The sequence below is a fragment of the Oryza brachyantha genome, chromosome 11 (genome assembly GCF_000231095.2).
Source record: "Oryza brachyantha chromosome 11, ObraRS2, whole genome shotgun sequence".
Taxonomy (NCBI): Eukaryota; Viridiplantae; Streptophyta; class Magnoliopsida; order Poales; family Poaceae; genus Oryza; species Oryza brachyantha.
Genome location: NC_023173.2, coordinates 10,866,201 through 10,883,043, shown reverse-complemented (window position 1 = coordinate 10,883,043; position 16,843 = coordinate 10,866,201). Strand labels below are relative to the sequence as shown.

At 38.2% G+C, this 16,843-nt stretch overlaps 1 protein-coding gene across 1 annotated transcript; it reads right to left on the bottom strand.

Moving 5' to 3' along the window:
- Positions 1-1,348: 1,348 nt before the first annotated feature.
- Positions 1,349-14,848, bottom strand: LOC102709412 (cysteine-rich receptor-like protein kinase 2). The gene is made up of 7 exons (XM_040528925.1): positions 13,973-14,848; positions 5,499-5,627; positions 4,332-4,459; positions 3,991-4,204; positions 2,885-3,116; positions 2,656-2,806; positions 1,349-1,793 (listed from the first exon to the last, which is right to left on the bottom strand). Exons 1-7 carry the CDS (start codon positions 14,775-14,777, stop codon positions 1,482-1,484), a joined length of 1,971 nt encoding a protein of 656 aa, XP_040384859.1. The 5' UTR covers positions 14,778-14,848; the 3' UTR covers positions 1,349-1,481.
- Between the last annotated feature and the right edge of the window lie 1,995 nt (positions 14,849-16,843).

The following is a 16,843-nucleotide window of genomic DNA, read 5'->3' as shown; positions in this document are numbered from 1 at the left end:
CCCAACATGGCCAAAAACAACAGGGCTAGCAATAGGAAAAATGACAACATTAACGACTCGTTAACGCCATGACTTAACGAAATGTTAAGCTGAATTTAACGACTAGCTAAAAACAAAAAAAATAATGACTCGTTAAACGAAGAATTCGTATTGTGGATTGAAGATCCGTTAAACAACTGGCTAAAAACCTAAGTGGCAAACACGATTAGATTGGTTTTGTACGGCAACGATCCACGCGAAACTGGGACTCGCTCAGAGATCTAAGACGGTAAAGCAGCGAATAGCACGGACACGCATGAAGAGCGGGTAAACCCACACAGAGACAGCACGTTCGTGCACAAACGACAAGAAGCAGCGGCAGAAGCGGCTGGGCAGAGGCATGGGCAGTGGGAAACCCGGGCGAATTGGCGGCTTTGCACGACGAAACAGGGCGGCAGCAGCAGATGGGCGGCGGCCCAGGGAAGCAGCTGAGCAGGGGCGCGCGAGGAGGAGGCGGCGGCGGCGCATGAAACCGAGATTTCGCATGGGCGTGCTAGAGCAGGAGGTGCTCGCGCGGCGGCTAAAACTGGAGGTTTGGGGCTGGGTTCCTCTATTTATATGGGATATAGAGATAGAATTAGACTAGAAGTTCTTCCCCTGTAGCAAAAAGAAAAAGGATAAGATCACGGATAGATTAGATAGAGTACATACGTGTTTAGGACTCGTATACGGATAGAAGGCTTGGGCAGCTCGGCCACGGCTGGCTCAGCTGAAAGGCCGACTCGGCCACGGCTTGAGCAGGCTGGGCTTTGGGCTAAATTCGTGGGTGAACTCGGCTTTCGACCCACAAAAGGAAACCCTATGGCTAGAAGAAAGAAAAACAACTCTAACAGTTTCTGATTTAACCAAAACATTGAACGTATTTTATTCGGTGAAGTTTTAACCATTTCTTCCGTAATTTCAACTGTACATCTGGTTAGTTGCTTTTGACCTGCACGAAATACGAAAGCATGTGTTCATGGTCTTTTGGATGAATATTTAACTAAACCATTTCTTTTGATTAATTAACACCTCACTAAACCAACACAATTTCTTGTAATTTGATTTAGGAAAATAATTTATTGGCTTAGGGCAAAACTCGGGCATGTAGTTTTGCAATTTCCAGGTGAAAGGCGCATTGCACTGATGGTGTGTTGTTCATCAAATTCATCGAGCTACACTGTCTATCCGGATCCTATATCGGGAAGTTTGGGTGTCCTGTATCATGTGTCTTCTAGTTTATTTTTCGATATTGTATGTATTGATTCTTAAAATGCAGATGAGAATATAGACTATTTAGGCAAGTTGGAGATTCTGATGGAGGATACAGATGTTAAAATCTCCCCAAACAAGATCACACTATTTATTTTATATATGCTCACAAGTATATGCCCACTTGTTATAGTATATGTAACATAGATACAGATACAAATATAGCAGCTATACCAAAAGAAAACAATCTTTTACCTAGCCGAGAGCTGTGATATCGAAACAGTGGCCTTGGATGCAGAAGATGAACTGGAGGAGGATGTTTCATCTCTCACTCTACGAGTTGCATCAATAAAAGTGGGTCTCGTGGGCTGGAACTCTGAAGCATTTTTTGTCAGCAACAACACAACTACCTCTGACATCGTTGGCCGCGAAGCAACAGCTGACTGAGTGCACAAAAGGGATATCTCCATTATTCTTTTAATCTCTTCAGGATTATATTCTTCTGCGTCTAATGACCTGTCCACCAATTCAATCAAATTGTTGTTTTCATAAAGCTTCCAGGCCTGTACAACAAGAAGGCATGGTGAAATTGCCATATAGGCAAAAAGTAATTGTTTGTAGGCACATAACAAAGTATCAATACGATCATCACGAGATCATATGAACTGTTATGTCATTTCTTGTGTCAAATTCAAAGTGAACAGTTCAAATTGCTTATTTCTGATCTCAACATGTACCAATTGTGGTGGGTCATTGAGATCATCCAGTGCATGATTGACATCAATAACTCTGTCAAATCTAATACCTATAGTGAAAAAAAAACAACAAATTGCATTCTTGTCCAATTAGGATCCGGTGCAGTTACTAGCGTAGATGTAACTTCAAGATAATGAAATATCAATAGTTCAGATTGATGATATACTGTAGCACCACTTTAATGTAGCATTTTTTTTATGGGCTTTTTACCATCCTTGAAAAAATACCTCAAGGTACCAAGAATTTTAGTACAAATTTTTGGTACCTCAAGGTACATAATGGTTCGTGTATATATTTTTACAAAAACGCGAAATCAAAGTTGGGGATAAAGTAGCCGGAAGACACGGAAATAAGGGGATCATTTCCAAAATTTTGCCTAGGCAAGATATGCCCTATTTGCAAGATGGAACGCCTGTTGATATGGTTTTCACCATTTTTACATTAAAAAGTGTGGTATCTTGAGGTACTTTTTCGAAGATGGTAAAAAAACTATTTTTTTATATTGTAACAGTACGTATGGACCGTTTGATCAACATATGAATGGCTTAGATTGCTTGCACCTTGCAGATCATATTATGCAGTTCTAGTAACATGTGCACCTGATCTCATTTAAATGCAAATGAACACTGTTGTACGGTAACAAAACAGTTTTTAGAACGCATTGCATACCCATTCAAGTAGGTACTGACTGTCAGGCTCCAGCCTTGTATCGTTCAGCTTCCTGCCACCTATTATTTCCAATGTGACTACACCAAAGCTGTATGTGTCAACCTTCTCAGAGAGTTGCCCATGGATGGCATACTCAGGAGCAGTGTAACCCCTGCATTAAGTGAATATAATCAGAACACATAACATAGGCCCCCTCTAAAGTAATATTTTCATCATCATATGTACTTACAATGTTCCTGCAAAGTTAGTGCTGAGATGACTATGATCATCTGGCAGGAGCCTCGCTAAACCAAAATCAGCAATTTTTGGCTGAAACTCGTCATCAAGAAGAACATTGCTAGATTTAATGTCACGGTGTATGATGCAGACATGAAATTCTTGGTGAAGATATGCAAGGCCACGGGCCATGCCAACGATGATGTTAAATCGCTGCTTCCAATTAAGGGTACCACGTTTCTCGCCTGTCGCGATAAAATGTGACCATTACCAACAGAGAATGTAGGTCAGCACCAGGACGGAACCAAAAAAGTTTTAAAAGTAAAGCTAAGCTAATATATTGTTAGCTATTTTTAAAATTTATAGGGTAATTTAACATAATTTTAAATGGATTAAGAACCTAGGCCTAGGGCTCCAGCTATAGCTGCCCTAGCCCTGGTTCCGCCCCTAGTCAGCACTCATCATAAACTAACTTTTTTAGAGAAGATATTTTTAGCTGGCCTCTATATCCAACTGAAGTGAAAATAGTATTGGATTTTCATATGAATGCATATGCATGCAAAAGAGATGATAACAAACCTTAGAAGTATACATATAGGAATGGTTGTTTAAATAGACCACAAAAATAACGCAGCAATCAGACGAGAGAGATAGACTAAGGAAAAATTTGAAGAGGTTGGAGGTCTTGCTAATTTTCCTCCAGAACCTAGATGCATCAACTCATTCCTAATAAATTTTATAGGATTTTGAAAGCTCGAATCCTTTGTTTCTAAAGGGCCAAAAAAAATAACTTCCTATCGAATTGAAATCCTAAAATATTCCTCCATAATCTTTTAATTCAGAGGAGGCCTAATTGTCTAAACCACAACCATATATCCAATAAGAGATTTGATTCGGTTCAACAAAAAGTACCTCAAGGTATCAAATCATATCTTACCATTGGATCTTAGCTGAGTAGGATGTGCGCTGTTAGATCTAATGATTGGAAACATTTTGGTACCGCGAGGTACCGGTACCTCGAGTTACTTTTTTTTACTTTTGTTGGACTGTAAAATTGCTCAACCAATAAATACCAAGAAAATTTAAACAACAAAAAGAAGAAAGAACTGAGAAACATACCGAAGAGGAACTTGTCGAGACTTCCATTTGCCATGTATTCATATACAAGCAGGCATTCTGAGCCCTTGCTAGAGCAGCCAAGAAGCCGGACAAGATTCCGATGATGAACATTGCTAATCAACTTCACTTCACTTTCGAAGTCTGCTTTGGCCCTGCTAGTTTCCATCACTGTTAACCGTTTTACTGCTACAGTTTTCCCATTCTTCAGCAATCCCTGTCAGAAACGGATTTGTTTTCATGATTTATTTTGACATTATTATAGTAAAACAAAAGAAACACCGGTGATTAGATTGTCTAAAAATCTGTACAGACGATCAGCATGCATGTGAAGTATGCAATACCTTAAATACATCTCCAAAACCTCCTTCTCCAAGTTTACTATTCTCACTGAAATTATTGGTTGCAACCTTCAGATCTTGATAGTAAAAACTTGTTGGACCCTGCAGTTCAGTTGCTCCAAGTATATCTCCTAAAGGAAATAGTCAGAGACGGAAACAAGCAAAAGGGCGTCATCTTTTCGGGTTTTTTAGAAAAAAAAATCAAACGACATATTTATAAATAAAAAATAATTTATAAATAAAAAATTTATGTACGCATTCTTAGCAATATAAAATCAAAGGCTGAAAAACGATAAAATATCTTAAATTAAACTCCAAATTTAAGGTTAAAATTTAAATTTTAGCTTATAATCAAAAGCATAAGTGAAAAGATGGGGCTGAAAGCCTTTCCTTTTATCTCCAGTTAACACATTTTTATTGTTGGATCTTTGCATGATTCCAAAATATTGGAGACATTTCACGTAAAATGGCACAATTTCACCATACACTAACTGATCAATAATTGACATTTACTTGAAAATTGTTGCCCCTTGGGTAACAAACAAGTGATGTTTTGGACATTGACAGATTCTCCAGAACAATAGATTTAGCTTGTAGTAATATGTTGTTCAGGGCATCAACATATTCATAAACCATGACAATTAATATTAACTTCATTTCATATTATATGATTTTTATTCTCTAGATTTATATTAGTGCTAATGATTCTGGACATATATAAACAAAATATATAGATTGATCCATTGATTTATCTAGGTAAGGTGAAACCATCTTAAACGTAAAATAGAGGAAGTATTATGCATCTATTTTTCGAGGCAAAACTACACGTACCATTTAGTGTATGTCCAATATATCTAAATACTCGTACCGATATTAGAAATTATAGGAGAAATTATAGGACTTAACACACAACAAAAACATGTCAACAATTAAAGGCTTTCAACATTGTGGTCATGAAACACGTCTACATCTGCCTACCGAAACGTGTCAACAATTAAATTAGCTTAATTAATTTCACGAATTCATTAAATGTGTCAAATTAGTTTAGACGAAATGCCTACTGGATTATTTTCCATGCTGTTAAGATCGCCTTAAGGAAATAGACATGAAAAAAAAAACTTTATGCTCAAGAAGGTATTATACTTGACAACATATAAGTTTTTTTTTTACCTCTACGAGGCTTCAACAGCTTCCTTGAACGCCGGAGCCTGAAGAATATTGCCAATAGCCCAAGGAGGAACAGGAAGATCACACCACCTACAATTCCTCCTATGATGACTCCTTTGTTATTTGATTTCCCTGCATAGATTATGCATGGAGAGCTCTGAACCGAAGATCTTTGAACATTGAACAGTAGACATATATGTATCCATATAACTATAAAACATAACGTACAAATATACTACATTATCACCACTAGCAGTTATTATATCTTAAAACTCATGCAAGCATGTCACGTAACCAAAAATTATTATCACCCCGTCTCCATTCTATCACTCATAGTTCATATGGATGCCAGTAAATTTGGACACAATATAAAATATATGACTTAATCCATGGATAAATCTAGATATGACAAAAATATTTTATAATATAGAACATGAGAAGTATATTTTAAGGCCTAATATGCAAGCATATCAATTCATCATACTCTACATCATTCCCACAAGATTTCACCACATATTCATCTACTACCTCCAGTCATTTATATATGACGATTTCAGACATACAAATTAGCTAAGTTTTGACTACAAATCTTTGTCCTAACGATAAACATTAATGATGGTTGGGAGTATAATTTTGGTAATATTTAACATGCCTTTGTCCATATATTTCACAACAAAATGCAGCTGTCAACTAGTATAATCAATTATTACTCCCCAAAGGAAATTCTACGATAAGGTAATATCAACCATAGACTACATCTTGATGTAATATGTACAAGAATGGCCCAATGCACAAATAAGAAAGCACATAGGGGGTGATTGTTTGGCTTATTTAGGGAGAAAGCCAAATATCATATTTTAAATATTTTGTGAATAAAATTTTTATATACATATTCTTATCGATCCAAAAGCGAAAGCTGAAAAATAAATTATGTTGAAAAATCCCAAAATCTATCCGAAATTTATGGTTGAAAAGTCAAATTATGACTTATAAACATAAGTAGAAGTGAAAAGATAGGGTTCCTCCAGCATCCTAGAACTGATATATTTACAAAGCTCTTATCTAAATAATAGGTCGATTTAGACTTCTCAAAATCAACATCACACAACGTGAACTATATCATTTTTTTTGCATAAATTAAAAGAAAAGATAGAAGGGTGGAACTTACGATATTCCTTCTTATGACAAACTTGAATATATCATTTTCAAAAACCAATAAATTATATTTTAACTATTTTTTTCTCGTCAACGTGAACTCGTGTTTGTACATAGGTGAATGCTAGTTAGGATCAAGGTTATGCATTGGCTGCGCACCAATGCAGCGGTGTGTGGCGTTGTGGGGTCGGTCTCATGCGCCCATGTTCACTTCTCTTGTGTTGTTTCATAGTGCTGCTAGTGTTTATCATGTCATTCATTGAAATTGTGACAAAATTTAATATCATCTTAACGTAATAGTTGCCCAAAAATTGGAATGTCATAAAATTGCTTATGTGAGTAAGATTTATTTCTCCATCACACAATTCTACTTAAAATGATCATGTTTATAAATTAGAGAAACAACCCTCTTTTTGTTCCTAACCTTTTACAGGACAATGTAAGTGCTTTTTGTCACTACGATTCCGAAGTTCTCACAGGGAGAGAACAGAAGAAAAACAGTATCATAATTTGTTAGAATCAAAATTTGTGGTTAAGGATAGACCATATTGTGTTATTATTGATAAAAAAATCATCTAGAAATCTTGGAAGTTCAGATTTAATTACATAGCTTGGGATATCTACACAATCACTTCCTCATTCGTACAATGCATCCATTAGAGTTGTGCGAGTACAATTAAGCCATTCTCAATGGTTCTTTTATTTGATATTAATTAGGTACCACATCAATTTTTTTATGATATGGCAAGAATTTCATTTGGAATGAGAAGAGAACCATTTCATTCTAGTGAAAGGCTCGTAGCGTTGTTTCCAATCAAATGAAAGAGGAATGAAAGTCCATTAAGGCCAAATATTTTATTCATCTAGATCTCGTGCGGGATTCATCTCCTATTTTACTCTCATGGATGAATTTAATAGTCTATCAAGTCTATGAAATTGTGAAATGAAAGAGACTACTGAGAGATGCTATTTCATTTTATAGAACAAAACTAGAACGCTGACGTGTCATACTTGGTAACTGTGAAATGAAAGAGGCTACTGAGAATGGCCTTATGCACGGTAAATTATCATGGTAATACTGATTTTAGTACCGTACATATGCTCGCGTGAATGCAAGCCCACATCTAGCCACAAACTTCAGTGCACGTGGGCAAGTGCGGAATCAGTGGTTTTACTCCTTCCAGCCAATGTACATTTGTATAGTCCAGCCCATGCCTATATATATGCGTAGATTACATTGAGCCCAGTACAATGTGAGCCCACTCGTCACTAGCACTACGAATAACATACTGACCCATAAAATAATTATTACAAAGAAACTTTATATGTAAAATAATTACACATATAATCTTTATGCATTAAAACTTTATATATATATATACATATAAAAATTTTGTATAGGCATATTCTATATATACATCATATATGTGTGTGTGTATATATATATATATGTCGGTGGCGCTACACAGGGAACGTAGTGCTTCACACAATGATCAACCAACCAACCTCCACGTCAGTCCACTCCCTCCCACCACCCCCAACAAAGCTAATTGAGTTAAATTTTAACATTTTGAACAACACACCGCACATATAACGCTGTGGGGGTCATCAGTTAATTTTCAACTACTCAACCAGTGAACGCACACATCCCTTTCACATTGTCATCAGTTAAATTTTAACTCCACAGCGTATTGTAGTAAACACCTGGTTGAGGAGTTAAAAATTAACTGATGACCTCCACAGCGATATATGTTCAGGGTGTTGTTCAAAAAGTTAAAATTTAACTCAATTCAATATATGCAGTGTGTTTCAGTAAAATTTTAACTTGAAATCGATATATGCGGTGTGTTATTCAAGAAGTTAAAATTTAACTAGAGGTGTGGAGGTGGGGGGACGATGGACAGTGTGTAGGGTCAGGTGGATGTTGTCACAAGCTGTTTATTATGTAGCGCCCAAAGCGCTATATAGTAGTTCTATGTACGTATGTACATAGTTTATACTTATAACCATTCCAAACAGAAAAAATATTCTAGGAACAACATTATATAAGAATTCATCTACGAAATGTTTTTACATGTCTTGTTTCTATGAACTTTATATAGAAATATTCCACGTCGACTTTTTTTCTTATGTCTTGCTTGTACTACTATATTGGGAGTGTACTCTACGTATTTTTGACATGTAAGTTACTCTACGTATTGCTTGACATAAAATCGATAGTGGATTTGTTTATGTCTTTTCTTGAATATTTTTCACGGCTTCATTGAGAATTTGATAAGCCAATTATTTTATTATGTATTTCATAATATGCTAAAACACCATGTTAACTAATTAAATACCATTTTTTGTTAATTCCAAAAAATTTGATCGGATATTGCAGTACCTCGACGCGACATGAGCGTGAAAGAGGTTCAAGAATATGTTTTCTTTATACAACAGCTAAAAACTAAGTGCTTGTTTTTTTAGCTACTTGGTACTCAATATTGTAGGGTCTTGAAAGATAGGAAATATCTCCCTCCAAGTTATAAGACTTTCATCGAATACAACTTTCCACATAAATCTATAAGGATATGTGAGATTGAGTATGGAACTTAGTTTGCTCACTTGAAATTGAGTATTAGTTTCCTCCCTTACCCCGCTAGGATAGAAAAATCCTCTATTTCCTATATCCATACCCGCTAGAATCAGAAAGTCCTTCAATTCCTAAAAATGTGTAATGGAAAAAGAAGTCCTCTGAATCTTCGCTATTTGACTCGGGCCTATGCTGAAAAAGTCGAGGTATTTCGAATTGTTTGTTTACATGCACAAAGTAAATTATATATTGACATTGCACATATAAGAGTTCGGGCCAGTCCTGAGAGTGAGGCAGAGGGGCGGTCACACTGGGCCAACACATAGGATTAGCCATGGAGGAGTGTATGATGATTGCTATTACGTACTTATTCACTTGTTTATTTGATTAATTCACTTATTTTTTTAGTTTTATAATTTATATGTATGAGTTCAACACCAGTACACTATCTTTTTAAATTATAAGCTCTTTCTTCATATCATGTCATCAAGAAAAAACATACAATTTTTATGACTGGAAAGAGAATTAAGATATGATCGATATTGCTCGTCGTCAATGTCTTTGCATTTAGAAATATTAGAAAAAAATTTTCAAAGGCTCTGCCAATACTGCTAGTTTCCTTATATAAATATTGATTTTTGATACACTTTAAATATTAATTGGTAACGTTAGATATATAAAGATGATTACTTATATGTTATATTTAGGGCCTTGTTTTCAGTTTCGTCCTGGGCCACCAAAATCTTAGGACTGCCCTTGTTCTGAATCAAATAATTATAGAATGCTCCAGTGACCATACAAAAACGCATGCCTCACACGTGTGTTCTTTCGCGCTTTACCCATTCCCTCTGCCTCTCTTTCAGTAAATATTTTACTGATTCTACTACCTAATGAGAAGGTGTGGATGAGATATTCGGGGCTGATTTCTCCAATAGTTAAGATTTTACTATAACTACTATAAAAAGACAAGGTGTGCGATTGGTTATGATGTAATGGGCTTGTTTTAGGGTGTAGTATATCTTTATTATTATAAAAATAAAAACATTTTCATATCGTCCGTCTATTCAGAAACCGCGCCATCACCAAATGATGTTATGGCTGCTCACACTCAACCAAAATATAAAATAGCTTTGTTTCCCAGTGGAATGGCCAAGAGCTTTTTCAAGAATGTGGGAATTTCTAGTTTTTAATATCCGAGAATTAGTGTGGTTGCTTTTAGGAGAATTTCTTATTAGTATATATATATAAATATGTAGATGTATTGATATAAAATATGGATGATATGTGTTGAATTATATATATAATCTGCGATGAATATGTTGCTCACCAGGGATGAGGTCTTGTGAGGATTAATTTTCGTACAGGAGTGTCGATGGAAACAATGTTTCCCGCATGTATTTGCCAGACGGGGGATATTTAATGATTTACCACTCTTACATATCGCTCTTAACCCATGCTTCTATGATATGTAGACCATAGACCCGCATGTTATAGACATAGAGAGTAAAAAATAATTAAACAGGCTAATGTAGCAAGTGACAAATAATTAAATACCCTGCCAAATGGGAGGAGGGAATCTTTTACCCATAGCGTGAGAGATGAAAAATTGAACAAAAATCATTATTACCATTATTACTTGGAAGCAGGGAGGGAAAAGAAATTATTAGAGTGATACTAGTTGAAGACATTGGTTATGATTTTTATATCACTGAAAATAAGAAGTGAAAATAAGAAAGTGAAAAGGAAGAACAAAAGAAGGAGAAAAGAAAGACAAGGAAAAAGAAAGAAGAGAGAAAGAAAAAAAGAAAGAGAAAATAAGGAGAAGAAAGGTAAACAGCCGGAAATTAATAAGTTCCCAGTAGAAGTCACATCGCACTATTTAAAATTTAAAATTTACGTCAAATTAAAAAATTTCGAAAGGAGGAGTATGACTAAGAACTTGTTTTAAAATGACATAACAGATTTTAATAAGTGTCCCTCTTTTAGACAGCCTGCATACTCGATGTATACAGCCTTCTACAGCCTACATGTAAACAAAAAAGAAAGAGGGAGACTAATGCCATGGTATTACAGAAATAAACATGAAAGGCCCAATATGCCCTAGCTTATGAAGCCCGCGTGGTAGCTTAAAAAGAAGTAACAGAAACTAATTTGATTGATCTCGCGTGGATGCCGGCCGTGCACGAGCATTTGCCCCCGTAGCCTTCTCTCGCTCCTCGGATGTACGTTGCCCAAGGAAAGTAGCAACCAAGTTTTGTTACATCATGGTAACAAAATATCAACCTTAGTTACATTGGCTTACAAAACTAAGGAACGGCAAGTGGGTTTCGTTGGCCGCGCCACAACAAAATCATCGCTTGCCACACGACAAAATTCAGCCCTTTTTTGTTTGGATTTTTTTAAAGTACTCTCCTGTATACGTGAGTTATCCATTAAGACTAATTCAATGACCGAGATATGTTAATAGTGGGATAATTAAATCATGTTGGAGTGTAGTAGAATGGTAATATGGTTAAAAATTTATTGTGGTGTAGTTTGTGAGTGTTTAAAGGGTATAGCGCTAAGCAGGGATTAGGGATGGAGACGGATCGGGCGGAGACGAGGTCAGGACTCAGGGGCGGCAAAGGGCCGGGGAGAGGCGGAGGGCCGACGGCGGCGGAGGGGCGGCGACATTGGACATGATGCCACCAGGTGCATACGTGTTCTTTGCTGGCTGCGTTCCCTTTCTTTCTTGCCTCTAGGCCGCACGGATGGGCCTAGGCCAGTTTGTAAATAAAAAATATACTAATTTATTCATATCTCTGCTTAAGCAAATGACGAAAATACCCAATAAATCAACGGCGATGGATCCACCTACTACCCTACTACGTTTCAAAGTAAACGGCGGTGGATCCATGATCCATGTTATTTAGAAGTGAAGAGACGTGGACAAGTATAACACACCATGGCAGGAAAATTATCTGAAAGAGAGGATTGGGACCCGAGTGCCAAAGGAGAGCCGTGTTTCTCACCCCCACATTCCCGCTGCCAATATCTCCTCGTACGATCCATCCATCGATAGGAAGGAATCAAAGACACTGTCACGTCCGAATTTAAATATACTTATGGATTTTTTTTAATATTTAACCGTTCGTCTATTTACAGAATTTATATTTTTTAGAAAAGTAGTCACACTTAAAGGATTGTTATATTTTATCGTATAATAACAATAAAAATACTATTTGGGTTAAAATAGGATGACCTACCAAAACACTAACATAAACTGTAAAAAAAATTGATGTACTTAACCTCTCAACAAACCTAATTTGAAATTTGTTCTTACGTAGATTTGAACTCGATATCTTAGGATGATACGTACGTTACTACAACTATTGTACTACATGTCCTTTTGTTTCGTGTCATTCTAACTATGTAGACCAACAAAACAGTGCTGCTAAATTGCTAGTACGGTTAACCAACGATAAAGCAGAACTGGAACTGTCAAATATATATTTCCGAAGACCCCCTTATATCTTGTGATTTTTTTATGGTTGGATCATTTTAAGATTTGTGCAAAAACCCAAGCACTGATAGTTTAATCTTTTCGTTTCTGCTTCGTAAGACAAAATTTAAACTTTCCATCCTAAATTTGAACTTGATTTTGGTTTTTTTCATCACAGTTTATTTTTTAGCTATGACTTTTAAAACACTAACGTCATTTATATAAAAAATTATTCACGTACTATTTCTCATTTATAAATATATTGTTTTATTTTTCTATCAAAAAGCCAAACGATTACCACCTAGCCCCCGCGAGCATTCACACTTTGATCCCGTCTCATCTGCCACCACCTCCTCAAGACAGAGTCATCACAAGACAACGACAACACCACATTGCATACTCGCATGGTCACCTTCTCCTTATGGATCCAGATTCAGCGACATTGTCTCATGACATTCTCGGTAGCATTTTGAGTCACTAATATGTGGGATCTACATGTGCCTGAACCCACGTAGGTTCCACGTGTCAGTGACTCAATGTCACCAAAAATGTCACGGGATAATGTTATTGAAACTAATCCTCTCCTTATTAGCATCCCCGCTGCCCACACTTCAGGTCCCACTCTCGTTTCCCTTTCTACTGAGGCAACTTTCGGTAGTTGCTTTCTTATTTAGATTTCTGTTTTTTTTCAATACGCAACTTCCCAAGATTGTAAACAATATATTTTTTATGAAAAAAATTCTAAAGGAAAGTTGCTTTAGAATACCATATTAATCTATTTTTAATTTTTGTTATAATTAATAATTATTTAATCATATACTAATCTATTAGTACGTTTTTCGCACCAAATAACAACGTACGTTCGCCGAACTTATACCAAAAGTACATCTGCCCAATACGGCCTGACTCTGACCCTAGCAACCCTCACATGCTATCCCTCTCTGCCACCTGGAAACCAAACCGTACTTTACTATTTCCGACCCAACCCCAACCCTGAAATCTAACTGGTCGGGTTCTCACTAGAGAGGCTATGACTTGCTGGAGCTAGCTGGAGGATGGCCATGGATCGTGGCCCTAATTTACGATCCAAAATTCGGTAGAAAAATCCTCCCAAAATTTCTGTAGAACAAAGATTACCGATTCCAAAATCCAAATGTAATTTGAGAACTTTTAGGTAAGAATATATATACAGCGTGTGTGAATAACGAACAAGTACATGAAAAAAAATAACCTCATAATGAAATGATGACGTAAGTGAAGTGAACTCACCGGGTGATCGTAAATATGGTGCCAGGTCGATGGTTGCGTTGCCGGGGAAGAACGGCTTGCTGGAGTACCGCATGAAGCAACCGGCGTCGACGGCGCGGCCGTCGGAGCTGGGCAGGCACCCGTCGACGTTCCTCTCGGCCACCGCGAGGCACTGCGCGCAGCCACCCTCCCCGACCGTCTCCACGCACTGCGCCGCCGCGTACACGCCGCCGCGAGCGGCCGCCGCGGCGAGCCCCGGGGCGCGGGGCACGGCGGCCACGAGGTCACGGGCCAGCGCGCGCGCCGCGTCCGCGAAGCCGACGAAGTCGACGGCGGAGCCGTTGCAGACCTGCGTGTTCCCCGGGAGCGTGGTCTGGTCGAAGAAGGCCGCGCTCTCGTACCTGACGACGCAGCCGTCGAGGATGGCGCGCCCGCCGTTGGCGGCGCCGCAGGAGGCGCGGAGGAGAGAGGCGGCGGCGTCGAAGCAGGTGACGCACTCCCGGCCGGTGACGTACGGGCGGCACTGGGCCATCGTGAACGCCGGCGCGGCGGCGCGCGGCTCCTCGGCCGTGGCGAAGCCAGCAGCGCCAGCACCGCCAGACGAGAGGTTGGCCCGGACCCCGGCGAAGGTAGCGTTGAGGGCGGCCAGGAAGGCGGCAGCCGGAGTGGCGTTGTACTGGCTGCACCCCTTGTTGAGCAGCGTGACCTGCGGGTCGGCGGCGGCGGCGACCGGAAGAACCCACGCGGAGGCGGAGGCGACCACCACCAGCGCTACCAAAGCCGGCACCAGCAGGAGACGATCCACCATGTGGTGCTGCTTCTGCATCGCCACCGTCGTGTGGACTGGAGTACGTGGTGGAGCTCGGCCGCGCTTGGCACGTAGACACGAATGGTGCGCGTGTGGTATGGGATGGATTGGTCCGAGGAAGGAAGAAGCCATTGATTGGACGAGGTATAAATACGACAGAGATAACAAAGACTTTGTGCTCCGTTTAACTCTATCCTTCCATTACAAAAGGCCCTTCCTAAACATTTTCACGTTTACCCATCACATCAAATTTTGGATATATGTATAGAGCACTAAATATAATTATAAAATAAATAATTACTCAGTTTGGAAGCAATTTGAGCAATGAACCTTTTCAGCCAAATTAGTCCATGATTAGCCATAACTTCTACTGTGACTCACGTATGCTAATGACAGATTAATTAGGCTTAAAACATTTGTCTTGTGGTTTTTCTGACACTCTACGTAATTACTTTTTTAATTAGTCGTCAAAATTTGCAGGTGGCCTTCTAAAAGGCCGCTTGCAAATATGGATTATCGCATGCGGTTGGCTTATGAGGACCGCCTGCGAAGAGTTAATATCGTACGTGACTCACTTAAGCATCCGTTGTAATATTCACAGTTCGCACGATGTTGGTTTTCTCTGTCTAGGATTAAGCCTATTATCAAAGCCAAAAAGAGCTAGGCGTGCTTATAAAAAATAATAAATTTTTAGCTTATACGTAAGCATAAATAAAAAGATTAAGGCTAAACTCAGTAGCTCGGAACTTATTGGGTAGGCCACGTCTCGATCGTGGCATATTTATTATTTTCCATCTGATCATTCCCCCCTGAGGCCCTGAATTGACACTGACTGCTAAGTTTGTTGCTTGTGTGTATTGACTCGATCACCTTATGCCTTAATTATTGGTTCTCATTGATATTTTTTACCGCTTTATTCGTGTTAAAATATGTTGGCTCTTAGAGTTTAAAATGTGTCTCAAATAAGTTGAATTCTGGCCTATTACTTATTCTTAGTTTCACAAATTGAGAAGTTTTAGCACTGAAATATCCATTACCTATTCATCCACTAATGCTACCCTCCTACTAACGAGATATTATGGTCTCATTGGATTCTAAAAATCAATTTATTATATGTGTAGTCCATAGGTGCATCATCTATATGAGATTAGGAGAGTTAGTGTTTTCTGAAAGGTGAGAGTAGGTTTATGTATGTAGGTGTTTCTTCACTTTAGACGTGAATGAAGTAACTATATTCGGTCATAGCATCTAATTTTCATGCATATATATTATACACACACTCTCCACACAAGTCATCAGGTATGTTACATCTGTAGAGGTCAAAGATGGATAGGTGTTGTTCAATTAAAACTGTTAACTTCTATAGAGCTATGTTTGACTGTTTGTCTTTTCCAAATTTTCTATTCAAATATGTAAGATTATAAGTTATTTTTAATGTTCCTTTACTAACAAATAAAATCATAATAAAGTAATTATTAGTTATAAAATTTTTTTAATAAAATAAATAGTCAAACATAAATCCAAAAGTAAATGATGTTTAATAAAGAAAAGACGGGAGTATCACATGCACTTCATTAACGAGAGTTCAAATCCTAGAATTGTAACGATTATTTCATTAATTGTAGCGCACAGTAGCACACTGGGGTTACATGTGTTCAGTGTTCGGTTATACTCTTAAAAACTGTGGGTGGGTTGCGTGTGTTCAATTATACACATATTAAAAGTTTTAGAAATTAATCATTTGAAATGACTACGGATCGTTTCTATGATAGACCGGCAAGTGGTGCATGTGCCGACGACTCGTGGACTTGGAGGATAAAAGAAGCCCAAGGGATTGACGGATCGTGGACGTGGACTTGCAGTTGCGGCAAGGCACGCAGTCGTTTAATATCATTTCTATCAGAAATTAGAGCACAGTTTCTACAAAAAAAAGTACCGAAATTCGCGGGACGTGACAGCTGCATGCATGCCCAGCATGAAGAAAGTTTGCTGATAATTAACCCTCTGGCGAGGAATGGATAATAACCCCAATTGCCTAGTGCTGCACTTGCCTACTCCCTTAGCATGTGTTTGGTTTGGGGATG